Genomic DNA, 17,209 nt, shown 5'->3' on the forward strand with positions numbered 1-17,209 from the left:
TTGTATTGATTTTTTTTTGTTAAAGTGTTTCACTTTTAAAGAACTAATCAATATTGGAGCACAATCCAATAAATTTGAAAACTTCTACATTTATGTAATGAGGGATTGTCCTCATTTAGATACTTAAATTCTTATAACTTTACAACAGTGTTCTTCTCATCACCTTATTGGCACATAAAACATAAAGTACAAGTCATTCTTGTATATTAATTACGACATTCTGCTTCAAAATGTTTATTAGGCTGTGTATTAAGTAATAATGTTTAGTTTAAATTATTGGATAAATTCTAAAATAGGAAACTAGCATTGTTATATGAATACTTATAATTTATATTCCTCTAATTCAAAGCAGCCATCTCTGATATTTATCTAAATTCATAAGGCTTCTAACTTTTATTTTCTGAATGCTTTTAATGGACTTTATGGAAGGAAGGCCAATCTCTTTACCATAATATTACCTTGTTGATAATCAAGAGTCTTGATTTGGTTTGCTGCATTGGAAGATGCTTTTAAGTTAACTTATATAAAACTATTAACTGTTTCAAAGGAAATGTTATTAAGTCAACTTCTAAAATGTTGAATCATTTTAAAATAATGGGTAATTAAAAAGAATACCAATTTAGCATAAGTTTTTATGATTATGATTTGCTGCTATATTTTCATTTTTCTCTTTCCTCCTCTTCTTTCCTCTGGTCCTTCTTTCTTTCCCCTTGTTTCTTCCCTCCTCCTCCTCCTTCTCTTCCTCCTCTCTATCTCTCTGTTTCGTTCAGAGGCATCTTTAAAAAAAGGGACTGGTGAAGCCTTTGGAGCTTTGAAAGGGAACCAGGAAATTCTTCCAATATTAAAGGTATTGCAAAATATTTTTTAAAATACAGTTAAAACATGAATTTCAATTTTTCAAATAATAGGAAATTTATAAATGTATAATGGTTAATTATAGAAATAATAGTTAATATTTAAAATTTGAGAATTTATGGTTTCTACATATGTTGAGAACTACAGGGACATTTTTCTACCTTTTGCTTTTGCTTTAGAAAAAGTTCAGTCCTCTTTAAAAGTAAGCTAGATAAAGTATTGGAAAAGGATTTATAGTTACATTAGTATTGATATTTTGAATGTGTTGTGATTCACAGATTATAGAGCAGAGATATCTTACTTTGCATCTGCCTCTGACAGATATAAATGAGTTATTACCTGTTTAAAATACACTTAGAACAGTCCCTGGCACATGGCAAATTCTCAGTGAGCATTAGCTTTAAAGAAAAAAGAAGTTAGGGGGGTAAATGGCCATTCCTCTTCTTGATTGTGTTTTTCTTATAATATTTGAATTATTTCTGTACATCATAGATTGTGGTGTTCTATTGATATGAATGAATGCTTCATATATGTGAAAAACATTCATTTATTTATGGGCAGGAATTAGAATAGCATTTTACAAGCTGTCCTATGTGATGCCAGTATACTTAGAAAAGGACGCCATGGACAAGTAGCTTGTGGTGACTTTGGAGTAAGCATGATAGATTTCTACCTGTAAGACTTCTCAGAGGCATTAACTTCCTTATGAGTACTGTAGTTTTTCAAGAAGGGGATAGAATCCCATGTCTTCCATTATTTGAGAATAAAACCCATTTTATAACCTTGAGAATACCTACTTAGGACATAGACTGCAGTTGAAAATATCTTTTTAGAGAGAAAGCCAGTGATCTATATTGTGGTTTGCCTGATTAATTTGAAAGCCATAATTTTAGATTACAAATGTTCTACAAACATTAGAGAACATGAAAATGAAAAAAAAATTTTAATTATATATTTAAATATTACTGAAAAATAATCTTACCCAGGTTTTTTTTTTTTTTTTGACATCATAGCCTTCTGGTGCTTTTTTTCCCCTTAACATCGTATTATCAGCACTTTTCCTGTTGCTAAATGTTAATCCTCATGATTACTATATTTTCTCTGTAAAATTGATTTGAAATATATGATTTAAAGTGATAGAGACTATTATAACAAAGACCCATTTCCCCACCTCCCTGATGTAAGGAAACAAAGCACTGTTCATATTAGAACAGTTGAAACTCGGTTCCTTCACTAACCCCTCCTGGTCACATCGCTTACACACTGGCTCCCTGTGTAGGAGCAACTGCTGTTCTAAATGTAGTGATATAAAGTCCAAGCATTTTAGTACTGCACTTTCATTATGTATGTGTGTATTCTTGGGCAGTAGAGAGTATTGTTTTTCAATTTGTATAAGTGCTGTCATGATGTGTGTATTCTTCTGCAGCTTGCTTTTTATCTCAGTATTGTGTTTGTGCGATTGACTCAAGCTGATTTGTGTAGTGATAGTGTTCATTTTCACTACTGCATCCAGCTTGCTCAGAGTCTCACAGAAAGTGGATTTAAACTTAGGCATGTTGCCTTTAAAGTCCAGGTGTTTAGCCACTATGCTATATTGGCTCCTGATTATAGAAAGGTATCTTCAGGATATTTATAGAAAATGTTTTTTTCTAATGCACAGAAATACAAGTCCTAAGAAACTGGGTACTAATCAAATATGTATGCACTGGAGGACTAGGGGGTCATTCTGAAATTACTTTCTGAAATAAATGTCCATTTTCTAATTATAAGTTTCAGAGAGCGCAATTTTTGAGTTCTTTATGTTATATTGTATCTTTTGAAGAGAGCTAGAGTTAAGAAATATTAAATCGAAAACAGAACGTTTGAACTGCCTAAGAGATTGAAAAGGCATAATAACTGTCTGCCAGTGGTTTTCATGGATTACTTACCATGCTTGTCAAATATACAGTTTCCTATTTCCCATTCTAGAAATATCGAATCATAATTTCAGATGTGCGTTTCTTAAAAGTTCATAATTCAGGTATGTGTCTCTTAAAAGTTCCCCAAGTAGATTTTTATGGCACAAGAATTTGAGAGTCATTGGCTTAATGGGGCTAGCACTTATTTCCTGAGGCTTCATAGGGCAGGGATGGGAAGTCTAGTGGAAGTTTCAAAGTGCAAGGTTTTGCTTTGTGATGGGAACTAAAGCCACTAAATGAAATACATTTCTTGGAAGGTGGCAATTTTCCCACAACAAAGAAACTGGAGATCATTTATGAACTATTGCTACTATTATTTAAATTAGAAAAATGCACCCTTTCCTCAAGATGACATACTGTCATCTGATGGGAAATTGTCAAAATAAATATACAAGTCTGTGATGACAACAGTGTAAAAGGCACCCCCTAAAATTGTGCAGTACAACCTTCTCAGCTATACTAAAACATAAAAGTAGACGTAGTAGAGGTGATTCAATGGTGTGGCCTAAGGCCATAGCAGTTAGTGTTGGGAGACCGGGAGTTCAGTCCGGAATCTGATATTGCCTGCTTGTGTGATCTTGAACGAATGATTTTACCTGTTTTAATGTTAGTGTCTTCATCTGTAAAGTTATGACAATAGCTCTATTCCACCAGAACTATTTTAGCTATACAGTTTAAATGAGATATTGGCAACATTGTGGAAACCAGTACTTGGAATATGGTAGCTATTCAGTTTTTCTCTTCTGTTTCATATACAGCACTGAATCTCCACTTAGGGCCTCAGACCCATGTGGTGGGGAGTGAAGTGGGCAGAGGAGTGATAATTTATTGTAAGAACAGTCCTAAATCCATATGCTCACCTAGCAGAGCCTGTAGGTGAGATAAAATGAATATCTTGCATATATACATGCAACTATTTAAAAAATGTAAGGTGCTATTGTGATTAGATAAAAACATTATTTGTAAGTTTTATTGAATACATAATCTATTTCAACAAATAGATTATGAAATTATAAGAATCACCTTAAAGGACTATGGAAATTAAAAAAAATCTATATAAAGCATTAAGTTCAGTATCTGAAACATGTTTTAATTAAATGTTAGCTGTGATGATGACGATAATGATGATAAAGATGGTGGTGGTGGTAGTGATGATGATATTATGTGAGCGCGTGTCAGGACTTTGAAACTTTTTGATTTTAAAAAGTTATACTTAATGACTTCTGTTTCTGGAAAAGCAGTAAACTGGGTGATCTGAAAACACTCTTACTACAAAACACCTAGAAATTTTGGACAGAATTAAACATATCCTCAAGCACATTGTAGAGTTTATAAGAAAGTAAGATAAATCGCAGGGGTCAAAATAGAGAGGAAACTGAACACCAGAATGGTAAGTTTATGAGTGGATGCCGCAGTAGGTCGATGGCTCATTTACAATGATGCTTTGATTAACAGCCATCCAGGGACAAGAGATGAGGCTTGGGCACATGAAAGATGTGGGCTTGGAATTGAGACACATATAAAGTTAGAATTGATAAAAGACTACATCTTAGGAGAAGGTAGACTAGGAAAAAAATCTGCCTGTTTGTATAGGTAGATTGCTCAACGAGTGCTGAGGGAGTGGATGGAAGTCTCTTCCTAATGATTTATAATCTTAGGCCTGTTCTCACATAGGTCTATTATTTGAATTTACACTACTCAAGTTGTTCTAAAACCTCCCTAAGCCTGTGAATCTTACATTTCTATTCAAGAAGGGAGGGGATGATTGATATATATGTATATATATGTATACACACACACACACACATATGTATCTTGAATGGATATATTTAATCAAATTGTGCATATTCCAGGAATACAAGGATGATTTAACATTAGAAAAATCTATAATGCAATATACCACATTAGCAGTTGAAAAGAAAAAAATATGACCACCTCACTAGATAAAAAGATGCAATAAAAACATTTGACAAAATTCAGCAACTATCTTTTTGAAATATAACTCTTAACGAGTTAGGAATAGAAGAGAATGTCAGTATTCCATAAAGGGTATCATCCGAAGACCTTCAATGAATGTTATACCTATGGTAAAAATTAAAAGCAGTCCTTTTATACCGATGTAACAACATAAGAATATACAAAAAGAAAGCAAAAAAAAAAAAAAAAAAGGTCTAAGAACTATAAAGGAAGTATCAACCTTATATTTATTCATAGACAACTACAATGCATTGCATTTTTTTAATAATAGTAATCTAAATGTCCATCAGCAGGAGAGTGGATAAATAAATAGTGACATATTTCTTGGGAAACAACAATTCACTGTAGCTGTGAATATGAATGAACTAGGATTGGCTTGAACTAGAGTCATATTGGCATCATTGCCATCATTGCTTTATAGGGAGAAAACTTGGAACTATTATTTCCCAGCATTTTATTTCCGTATGGCTCTAGGTTAGTCTTCTAATGCGAGGCATTTGCATGAATTTGTAATGCAGAAGGAAAAAGAGAGTTCTTATTCTACAGTGGCAGATGGAAGATCTGAATTGACTAGCCCTAATGGGCAAGCTCTTATAATTCACTTCCTTTAGTGTAGTAGACCCTTTAGATTGTTGTCAGCTACCTCCTAGATTCTTAGATTCACCGAGGCTGCTGCATGCAGCAAAATATCATTGGCAACTTTCTTGACCTTTGCTCCCCAGGCGATAGACTCCTCCAGCTCTGCGTATTACATTCCTGTTTGCTTGGAATATTTAGTCATTCTGTGTTTCGAACATTTAGTGTCAGTCAGTGTTTCTTTATAGCATGAAAAATTTCAGCAACATGAGGTTGAGTGAAAAAAAGCAAACCATAAAATTTTATGAGAGAATTAAAAATATGCAAAGCAATATTACATATCATTAACAGACACACTTGGTAAAATTTAAAAACACACAAAAGAATGGTAAAACCAGATTTAAAGACAATGGCTACCTCTAGGGACAGAGAAGAGGAATGCCATTGTGGACAAGAAATTTCCTAAGTTTTTTTCTAGAGAAAATGTGGAAAATTAGAAAGTTTGAACAAAGTTGATTGCGCTTATGTTATTCTCTGTATTTGTCTCTACGTAGAATAATTACATTAAAAAAATTTTGTTTTTGAAAATCACAATGTACATCATTGGATTTAATGGTCTCTAAGTCTGAATTTCTAGCTCAGAGATTTCTGAGATTTAAAAAAAATTAAGTTTCAAAATAAAGTATATGAAAATGACAAATGAGTAATATTTTAAAATTTTACCTACACATTTGGTACAATCAGAATTCTGAAAACCATAAAAGGAAGTTATATATATGCTTGTGAAAAGTTTAATTTATATTTGGAAAAATGATGGAATGATGTATTTATTATATAAACTATTAATAGTACTCCATATTTAATCAAAGACAAAGACACTTAGTAAGAAATATAATATTGTTGATATTGGATAGACTATTTAATTTATTTGGTTTTGAATTATTAAAAGAAGTTTAGAAATGTTTCATAAAGTTTTCTCTTAATTTTAATTTTTTGTTTACAAAATCACTTTAGAAAAAACCTTTGGAACAGTTATATTTGGCTTACGAACTTCTTGACAAAGCAATTGGTGGAATAAATTTCCATTGCATGTTAACTACTTTGCCAAATGGATCATCAGTAATTGATCATTATTATGCCAAGGTAAGAATGGGAAACTCTTAAAGTTTTAGTTAATTAGTACAAGGGCTGGATTGCAAGTAGATAAGTGTAGCATGCTTTGTGGTGACTTCTCTCTCATAAGCTAGGAGTCTTTGAATTTGTCACTGAAGAGGAATTTGAAAAGCAGATTTATTTGTGTGTAAACCAGATTGCAAAGGGTTGAGAAATGAAGAAAATTTAACGATTAAGAATAAAATGATAACTTGAGTGCTAATAGGATAGAACTACTTTTAGTATGTATTGGTAATTATTTCTTTTTTATTTTTACTTCAACTCTTTCAAAGTACACCTGTGATACAGATAGAGATATTTCCAAACCAGTCACACCTAATAATTTCATCATGGATTTGCATCTTGAACTAATTCAAGCTCAGCACCGAGTAGCTGTTGTACTTCTTGACCAGTTGCAAGGTAGTAGTCATCAAAATGAATAATTTGTTCTGAATCAATTGTAGGACAAGTTTAAGTATAGAATCTATTTATTTTGTAAATTATGTTCTTTTTAACTGGATATGTTCCAGATAAATTTTATTATTTTTCTTACTTTTTTGATTATTATCAACAGATATTTTTCATTATCTTTTTACACCTTGAATAGCTATACTTCTTACAAATTGTTTGAGCTATATAGTAAATACTTAGAATTTTGTTCATTCAAACAAACATATATTAGGTGCCTACCAAGATTCAGGAACCTTATTAGGCTTTCTGAAAATAAGACATTGCCCCTACTTTTGGGCTTCTAGATAAGTAAGCCAACAATAACAATTGAGGTTATTAAATGTAATATAAATGGGTTCAGAGTTTTAGTTATGGGCACACAGAAGAGTATCTATATTAGATGAGAAAGTCAGGGGTGACTCCTTTCACCTGGAAGAGGTGATAATTGACCAGAAAGCTAGTAAATATTATCTTTATGGAGAAGATTGAAAGGAGGCCATCATTTTGGTTAGAGAAAATAACTTCTAGCCAGGTGGAAGCAAACAATGGTATGGTACAATCAAGAACTAGAATTCTGTTATAGCCTAGGTAAAGAGCACTGTTGGGGAATGACGCAGATATGCCTAGAGAGATAGATCACAGGTAGATCTTGAAGGGGTAGAGGGTTTATATTTTATCTTAGAAGCTAATGAAAAACTGAGAAAGACATCTCTTACAGCAGTGTCAGAGGACAGAGTTGGATCTAAGTTGTTCTTGCCTTATTAGGTAAAGAGATGAAAACATTTTAAGAAAAGGTGCCAATGGTAATACAAATAACATATTTACTTGAGTTTCAGAGCAATATTTAATATCATTAGTTCTAAAAATTATTCTGTTTGAGGTTAAATTTTGATAAATTCAAACTACTCTTGACATGATTATATAGCCAATAGTTATATAAGTAGCAATTCTCTATTTTAAATTACTGAGTAATTTTAGACTAAAACGGAATGTTCTGACCTAATATGACCTCTGATCTTTGTCTAAGTATTCAGATGTCACATCATATATACAGCATAATAGATTTACTCAGATGCTGGTTAGTTAATTAATTAACCTGCATCATGTCCCATAATTACCATTTATGTTTTGTGTTGAGAACATTTAGATCTCTTTTAGCAACTTTCGAGTATATAATACAGCATTTTTAACTGTATTAACCATGCTGCACATTAGATTCCCAAAGCTTATTCATTTTACAACTGGTAGTCTGTACCCTTTTACCAACATTTCCCCATTTCCTCCCCCTCCCAGCTCCTGGTAAAGCCATCACTGTACTGTTTCTATGAGTTCAGCTTTTTTAGATTCCACATATAAGTGATGTCACATAGTATTTTCTTTGTCTGACTTATTTCACTTAGCATATTGCCTTTGGGGTCCATCCATGTTATTGCAAATAACACGATTTCCTTCTTTCTCATGGCTGAATAATATTCCGTTGTATATATACTACATCTTTCTTATCCATTCTCCATTAGCAGACGCTTAAGTTGTTTCATATCTTGGCTGTTGTGACTACTGCAGTGAACATAGGAGTGCAGACATCTCTTTAAGATTTTGCTTTCATTTCCTTTGGTGATATACCCAAAAGTGGGATTGTTGGATCATATGGTGATTTTCTAATTGAAGTATTTCTGGTACATTTATTTACTGATATCCTTTGTAAAAAAGAACTGTTCCTACTATTTCTCTTGTAATTTTTTGAATTACACTATGGACTGGATTTCTTTTTTCTTAAATCTTTTAAAATCAGTTATTTTGATTGTTCTTTCTGAATCTCAAAGTCACACATTTTGCTGGTGGTAGGCCTCAAACTTGGTCCTGTGTTCTTTTGATATGTCCCATTATTCATTGAGCAATTTCTTGCTTTCTGCACAACAAAATGTTCTAGACCTACCTTATGCTTTATCTATCCCAGACCCACCTGGAATCCATCATTTTCCTAAGGATCTTTGGTTCTTTTTGGTAAGAAACAATATTTAGAAACTAAAGTCTGTGAGTTAGGAGTGCTCATTGTTATTGGGGTGTCAACTATCTCCTTTTTGTCAATAGAGATAAGAATATACACTTATTTATATTACTAGTTCTCTCTGATATTGTCATTTCAAAGTCCAATACTTTGAAAGTCCAATGTTCTGCATTCCCTTTTTATATTTCCCTTTTCCCATGTTGAGAACTCTGGTTCCTAGCAATATCAGTGCAATAAATCATTTGCATTATCCTACCATATTAACAAAATACTTTAAAAATTATTAAACCAAGCCACTATTAACAACAAAACCTAATAGTAAATTGAGGATTTCTTTGCAGTTCATTTCGTATTTAGACTATATCACACATCAGAGACTATGTTCAAATTTTTTATGGTTACGTTACCAATTTGATATACATTTAGGACCACTTATTTGTGTTTGCATTTTATTTATATAAAATTTCCTTTTTTAAATTTTATCCTTTTACATTTTATTTTAAACATTGCATTGTTTTAAAAGCTGTTTCTTAAAGAAACATGCTTTGTGTGGAGGGAAGCAAATAATAATGAAAATATCTCTGAATCATAAATCAATTTAAAAACTTGATAAAGTTTTTCTAATACATAAATTAGATCACTTAGAATAATAACCTTAAACATTAGTTTAAAAAGATTTGGATCAGGAATATATTTCAAAATGTAAATGGCATATATGCATCAGGTTTTCTTTAGGAAAACTAGCTCATGATTCTCAGTAGGTTTATTTATTCTTAGAATTACTAACTAGTTCTCTAACTGTCATCTGTAAATCTTTGAAAGCCAAATAATTCTCTGAGGTTTTATCAGAGACCACTTGCGGATGTCGCTGGAGGACTTGCCCTTAAGTTTAAATGAAATATTTAGTTATTATTCCTTTGCAATCTCTGGGTCTCCTTGGATTTTTTTCTCTGCTTTATCGAACTGCCACTCTCACACGGATGATCAGTTCGTTCCTCCTGTCTTTGTTCACTCTTGTTTGCTGCTGCCAGACTAATATTGCCTAAAAACTACTTTCATCATTCTTATTCAAGAACTTTACAGTGGTTGCCTGTCGATGACAGTAGCATTAAATATGACTTATTTTTATTGGGCCTTCAGAATTTTCTTGCAATCTTATCCATCTTATCTTCAGTAATTATAATCATGAGAGCTATAGCTTAATTAGCATATACAATACCCTAGGTACTGAGAGAATGATAACTATCTCCATACAGATAAATTCCCTTATCCTTCTCCATTAGAGAAATCATATCCTTTAATGGTGTCTTTTGGCATCTTTTCATCAATCACTATCTCATCGTGACTGACATGCATTAGTTCAAATGATTAAACCTCAGTAAAAGGGGTTTCTTGTATGGTTTCTATAGAAACCCTCACATACCTCCAAAGACAGAAATAAAATATTGCCAGGTCTCTTGAGGACCATACCTGAAAAATCAACAATCAGTGCAGCATTCTCCATCTCCCTGGTTCAGCATACATACCTTTATCCTTTTCTCCCTCATTTAGCTTCCTTTCTTTCCTGGACCACCAATGATGGTCAGTCCCAACTGTATACCTGGATGTCTCACTGCCCACAATCAAATAGCGATAATTTGTACATTAGCTGAAAGTCTTGAGAGAGGCCTTCATTTCATCAGTCACAGCTAGAGGAGAGTGGAAGTCTTCACATGGTGCCCAGAGCTCTTGCAGAGACCATGGATAAAGCAGTTGTGAAAAGCTTATGAAAAAGAAAGTGGACAAATGTAGCTTGGATCCTATTTATCAGTCTTCAAGATACTTTTATTTAAGATGAAATAGAAAGAAGTCATTTATATAGTTTTAAAATTCATATTCCACAGGTATACTGTGGCAAATACAAGAAGTGGCCAATATAAGATTTGACAATAAAACCACATTATAGTAGATTTGTTTGAATATTTATCTATTAATGAAAAAAAAAGATGTAATAGAGGAGGCAATAATTTTATAAATAGTTACTCTTTAATGTTTAGAAAATATTTACTTTCTTGGACACAACTTAATTGTAATGGCAATCTCTATCTTCTTTTACAGTTTTGCAGACTCCAGTAGTTAGCAAAAATACTTCTGCCAAAATTCCAGAAAAGCTAAAACAATCTGGAAGCACTGATTGTTTTACAGGTAATTAAAATAAGAATAATCCATCTTTCTAAAAAAATTTTGAAGATAGTTTTTATGTTACCCTTTTGGTAAAATGTTTGTTTACTTTTTCAGAATTAAGTGTAATGAATAAAATAAGGAAGAATAAGCTATCTAAAGCTATTTACTTGATGCAGAAAGCTCTTCTAATATTTGAGAAAGATGCAACCTCTACATCTTCACATAACTTTTTGATGGTAACAATATATCATTCTTTCTTTTAGTCTTGACATACAATCTCTGTTAAAATGAATGATTTATTTTCCTTTGCTAAAAATAATGTGTTGCCCTTAATATTAGATTATGAACCTACAGGTTCACCATATCTAGTCCTCTGAGAAGTGGAACAGTTCTGAGCAGGGGAAATAATCTGTATCTCCAGTCCTAAGCAATCCTTAAATGAGAGATTCTCTCTCTGTAGGGGCAACTTAACGTTGGAAGCCAAATAAAATCAGGAGGGTTCAAAATAAGGGACATTCTAGAATTTAAGTGACACCATACTAGCATAATGCATTTCTTCTATGGAATTAAAATACTTAAAATCCATTGGCTAAGGTACCTTCTCTCAGATGGATAAAGCCAATTTATAGACCAGTTGCCTTATTGTCTCATTTTATTCTGAAAATTGTTCTGTCTTCTGGCTAATTCGTTGTTTGTCATTTTAGAGTTTAAATTCCTGAGGGCAATAATATTTCAAGTTATGGCATTCTTTTTATTTTTTTCCCGCTATTTATCACCCACAAAAGATTGATTGTATTGGCTGAGTAAATGGCACATGATGAGGTAAAGAATAATGCTAAAAGTAGCTTGGCTGATAAGGGAAAGAAAGAAGTAGGTCAATGCTAGGGGGAGAATACGGAGTTAAAAAGCGTTTAAGAGAGAAAATTTAGCATATTCATATGCTAAGAATGAAAAGCCAGAAAAAAGAGAGAAATTGAAGATAAGAGAGAATGGTTAATACAAAAAATGGAGTCCTAGGACAAGGGATGAGATTGAAAACACAGATAAAAGGATTAATCTTCAATGGACGGCTGGCTTCAGGACAGATACCATATTCTCTGATATAGAAGGGAAGGAGGAATGAATAAATATAAATTAATTAATATTAATTAATTATACCTACAGCACCCAGTATTCCTATGTGGTCTCCCATCCAAGTACTAACTAGGCCTGACCCTGCTTAACTTCTGAGATTAGATGAAATCGAGCATGTTCAGGTTGGCATGGTCATAGACAATAAATATAAATTTAATTAAGTCTTTTGGTGTGGAGGCAGTGAGTTGAGTAGAATGCCCTCTTACCCCAATCATCTGATAACGAAGGAGGCAAAGATATCTGTTAAATAGAGAGTGAGAGTGGATAGGTAGACTGAGCAGAGAGGTGATGATTGGAGAGTAGAGAGGAATGGATGAGGGAGGTAATTCCAAGTTAAAAAAGACTGACCAGCATGATGAAGTTCTAGCTGAGGGTGAAGACTATGAATTTCAATGGGGCCCCATCTGCATGGTAGTATGACATTATCTTGGTATGGTATTCTTAGTAGCTGTGACAACAGAATATTTGTGATCACAGAGTTTTGTACAGGGTTGGTTCTTTCTTTTTAAAGAAAGTGTAGGTTAAAATTTTGGATTAAAAATGGTACAGTTTGAGTAGGAAAGGAAATGATGCCATCTAGGCACTTAAAGACTTGGGGGCTATGGAGATGTTAGGAGACTGGACTACTCTATGAGGTCAGAGACCATAAAATCAGAGTCTGAGAGAGCTAGAAGGATGGGTTTTAGAGGTCATGAAGTAGAATATTAGAAGTTAAGATTTCTGATATGTAGCATGTCTTGGTCATCTGCCCATCACTATATCCATCCAACAAGTATTTTTGAGTGCCTATGATCCATTTGGCAAATAATTATTGAAAGCTGACTATGTGCCTAATATTATACTGAGTATGGGGATAAAAACAAACAGAAATCCTTTGTCTATTAAAAAATATTGATAGTTTGCCTTCTCTTCATGGTCCTTGACTTCAAGGTAAATCCAGCCTATGGGAACAAGACAAATAAGTAAGTAATTATGGGTTAGTGCTATAGATGCTTTAATTGCAAGAGTGCCAGGGGAATTCGTTAGGGGGATGCCTAACCCAATTGTGGGGAATGTTTAAGGAAACATTTAGGAAAGATTTCGTGAAATCGAATATTGAAAGTTAAGCAGTAGTAGCCAGAGAGAAAGAGGAGGACAAAGGTGGAAGGGGCATTCCAGGCAGAGAGAACCACAGGTGCTCAGGTTCCAAGGCTAGAAAAGGTGGGTCACAGAATACTTATAGTCCAGTAGGTCATTCAGTGTGACAGAAGCTCAGATGCAATGGCAAGGGGGCAAAAGGGGTGTCAGAAGAGGATACTCAGAAGTGAGACCTAGAGAAAATAGAGTCTAGTACACAAGCAATCTAAAGATTTTGGTGGACAGATGTTAATCAGTGTTCAAGGTGGGGAAGTCTGCCCTGGCATTACATTTCAATTTCCAACATTTGAATGAGGGAGTATGATGGTGGCGTTAGACAATTTCAAGGCCAAGTAGTGTCTTACCTTTGTTGGAAGACTTCTGACCTTTGTTAGGAGACATTTCTTCAGCAGATGCTTCTGTGGCCACTTGTTATTGTCTTGTACTTGAAGGACATTGATACTCAGTCCTATTTCTTTGTCAAATAAAGCTTATCTTTCTTTTAGAACTGTTTCTCTCAGGACTAATCTTGTGGCTTCTCGGAGCCTGCAGAGAGTAAAACATCTGGGGATTTCTCTTTTGTTTTATTGTGACTCAGTCTTGTTTGCGCACTCCCATTAAGTCTCTATCTCCCTATCACTGAGACTAAGGAACATACTGGACATGTGGAAAGCCCGAAGTTTTCATGTTCTACTTGGGTGTATTTTCCTTCTATTTCTTAAGTGAAACTATTTTAACTTAAGAACAATTGTAAACATAGTATCCTCTGATCATAGACTCATGACATACATTTCGAGACCTTACTTTTTATGAGGGGTCCTCCTTGAGGATTTTCACCAACTAGCAAATGTTGAATATTTATTTAGAAGTTCTGAAATTTTCTATAACCACTTCTACTCTTCAGTGGTAGTTTTTTTATCCAAGTATTAAGGCTTAATGATCAGTCTTCAGGGTACTCTCATAAACAAGGATATTATGGCTCAAATAATTGCCAAACTTTCCTTAAAGAAGACAAATAAATTTCTTTCCCTTGGCAATCATTTTATATTACAGAAAATTTTACATTATCATGATCTTGTAATAAAATTATCCCCAAATCAGTAAGTTATAAGTCACCTGATACCATAAAATGCTTTGAAAAGACTGGGTCTTTTTAGAACTCTTAAATAATTCATACCCTGTTATAGGTTTCCAAAAGTTTCCTGACGTTGTAGAAATCTCATCAGGTGTCTGTTTTATTACAAATCAATTAAAGGTGGATGACTTGTTGTCATAAATGAGGGACAAAACTTTTATTATAAACTGTTAGCTTTCCAAGTGAGATGACTGACTTTCTTCTTGATTATGGGGATTTATTTTTTCTATTTTCCTATCTTGGTTATTTGATTTCTGGAAGACCATATTGGCCTTTTACACATTATACCTCAGATTTATTTTAATGGATTATACCTAGAACCATCTAAGGTGTCCCTGTTTGTCTACTCCTGATCAAATAGAGAAATAGTCATATGACTTAATGATCATTGCTCTTAATGTAAACTTCAGAGTCCACCAACTGAACATTAAGCTTCTTTGCAGATGGGACTTCTCACTGCGAAGAGGTAAGACTACTCCTTCCACATGCTAAGTGTTACCAGGGCAGAGGTACACACTGCTGTTTTCTGTTTAGCATCCATTTCCCCTTCCAAACATCATCTTTTGAGGAATTTCTTCTTCCCCAGTAGATATAACTAGGTGGGACTTTTCAGGGGCTTTCTTCCCTGCTGGCCATGAGTAGGGCTGATAATGCAAGCTGGGCCAATTGGTTGCTCCCTTTTTGGAATCTGAATCTTGAGCAGAGGGATAAAAAGACTCAGACCAGTTACTGTTCATTCATTCTAATGCCTGTGTCCTGATCTGTAGACCCTCCTGGCTCTACAGATCTGCTTTGGTCCAAGCCTGGTTTTCCTGTTGCTTCTATTGCAGGGAACTCCAAGTGTCTGTCTAGTTTTCTCCTAATATTATTTATTGGAACCTAAGCAAATTGTTAGTTGAGATGATCTTAGCAGTTTCAAATTTCAGTAATACTGTTTCAGTTTTAAGCAAAGGAACATTATGAGTTAGCAGATTGTTTTTTATAATCGACACAGAATCTAATTTTATGGCCCTATTGCAACCAGAACTAATAAGCACAGGCCACTAGAAGTTTTAATAATTCCTGCCTTGAATATTCCTTAAATTTATATCTCGATTGCTTCTAAATACCACTCTATTAACTATGTTAGCAGTATTTGGATTACTGAGTGTAATTCCACCTGCCCCCCCCCCTTTTTATAGCATTTTAGTCAAATCAATTCTATTTGCTTTTTCTGGGAAGAATATATGTGAACGAACTTTTTTTTTTGGTCAAAGACCTTCTCAGCTTTTTTTGATTACTCCACACCGAAGTCTTCTTCATTAAGAACAAACCCTTTCTGATTCTGACATCTCGCATGAGATCGTGTTTTGACCGTCAGCCTTCAAACTACTGACAAAAGATTTAAGCATATTTACATTTTAGTTTCTTTTTCTTTTAAATGTTTTAAGGTTATTGCGTGGGAAAGTTCATCGGGTTATTTTTCCACACTTCTTTTAAGTCATCTTTGTGATAATTTAGCTTAGGAGTCGAAGGGTCTTGGATTAGAGTTTTGGTTCTGCCAGTGACTAGTGGTGTCAAGTTACTTATGCTCTCTTAAATTTTAATTTCTTCATCTGTAAAATGTGGGTTCTTAGGAAGATTAAATTAAATGATGCATATAAAATGCTTACTGGTTGGTATAGAGAAAGCAGTCAGTAAATGTTAGCCATTAGTATTATTACTATTACTCTATCTTCCACTTTAGATACTCTGGAACATTCTGTTTTGTGATATCAGAACTATATTTTGGCGCTCTATGTATATTTTTCTCGATTAAACTACATATTTTGTTTTCTCTTATATTGGTATTATAAATTGTATGATTTATTCTCAGCAATATTCATTTCCAGGATTCTTGGATGTGACTAAATCTAGTTTTCATCTTATTCTTAAATGTATATAATAGTGTCAAGAACCCAGAATTTACCTCAGGGAGATCCACTAGACAAGTAGTTAATAAGGCACTTTGCCTTATGAGAGTTGTTTACATATGTCTTAATCGTGCCCTTTAAGATTACATTATATCTTTCCATAAGTGTTTTGCTGCACTGTGGGTGTTAAGCCGTCATCAAATGCATTTAATGTCAATCTACCCTATAAGCATTGAGTAACTTCTGAAAAGAAGCAGGTCTCAGTTTCTGTAATGGAAACTATAGGCAGAGAGAATGACATTCAGACAATAGTATTTTGGACTTCAGTATTATTGTGTGGGGCGCACTACAGCACAAATCGCCACTGAAAAAAACACCCAGAACTTACTTGCCTCGAGAATTGGTGTAGGAATCTTTTTTTGTTGCGGTTCCCTGGGTGATTATTTCCCTGTGATAGGTAAAGACTCATTTCTTCTTTAAGTTTAGTGAGCCCTTCTGATTTGCCAGGCACTGTGCTAGGCAATGGAAGAGTGAGGATACAGTTATTTTCTGTTATCTTATATGTCATGGAAAACCCATTTCTTCTTGACTTTCAATTAAGAAGTGGTTGTCTAGGTTGTGTGATCACAGTACTTTGCTGTTCTAGAGTAGGAGTCCCCAACCCCCTGGCAGTGAACTGGTACTGGTCTGTGGCCTGTTAGGAACTGGGCCGCACAGCAGGAGGCTAGCAGCAAGCGAGCGAGTGAAGCTTTGTCTGTCTTTGCAGCCATTCCCCAGCGCTAGCATCACCACC

At 34.0% G+C, this 17,209-nt stretch overlaps 1 protein-coding gene and 1 pseudogene across 11 annotated transcripts in view; one reads left to right on the forward strand and one right to left on the reverse strand.

Annotated features, from left to right (window-relative positions):
- Positions 1-17,209, forward strand: part of CFAP54 (cilia and flagella associated protein 54) — a 233,219-nt gene that overhangs the window by 41,382 nt on the left and 174,628 nt on the right. For 10 of the 11 annotated variants that reach the window (XM_036237287.1, XM_036237282.1, XM_036237283.1 and 7 more), the window contains 5 exons: positions 771-847; positions 6,381-6,509; positions 6,812-6,941; positions 11,074-11,160; positions 11,254-11,375. In XM_036237287.1, coding sequence (XP_036093180.1) covers positions 771-847; positions 6,381-6,509; positions 6,812-6,941; positions 11,074-11,160; positions 11,254-11,375 — 545 coding nt within the window. The remainder of the gene's footprint in view (positions 1-770; positions 848-6,380; positions 6,510-6,811; positions 6,942-11,073; positions 11,161-11,253; positions 11,376-17,209) is intronic. The other variant, XM_016159396.2, reaches the window with a different exon arrangement.
- LOC118614892 lies at positions 12,295-12,413 on the reverse strand (annotated as a pseudogene).

This window comes from Rousettus aegyptiacus, unplaced genomic scaffold (assembly GCF_014176215.1).
Source record: "Rousettus aegyptiacus isolate mRouAeg1 unplaced genomic scaffold, mRouAeg1.p scaffold_m13_p_2, whole genome shotgun sequence".
Lineage (NCBI taxonomy): Eukaryota > Metazoa > Chordata > Mammalia > Chiroptera > Pteropodidae > Rousettus > Rousettus aegyptiacus.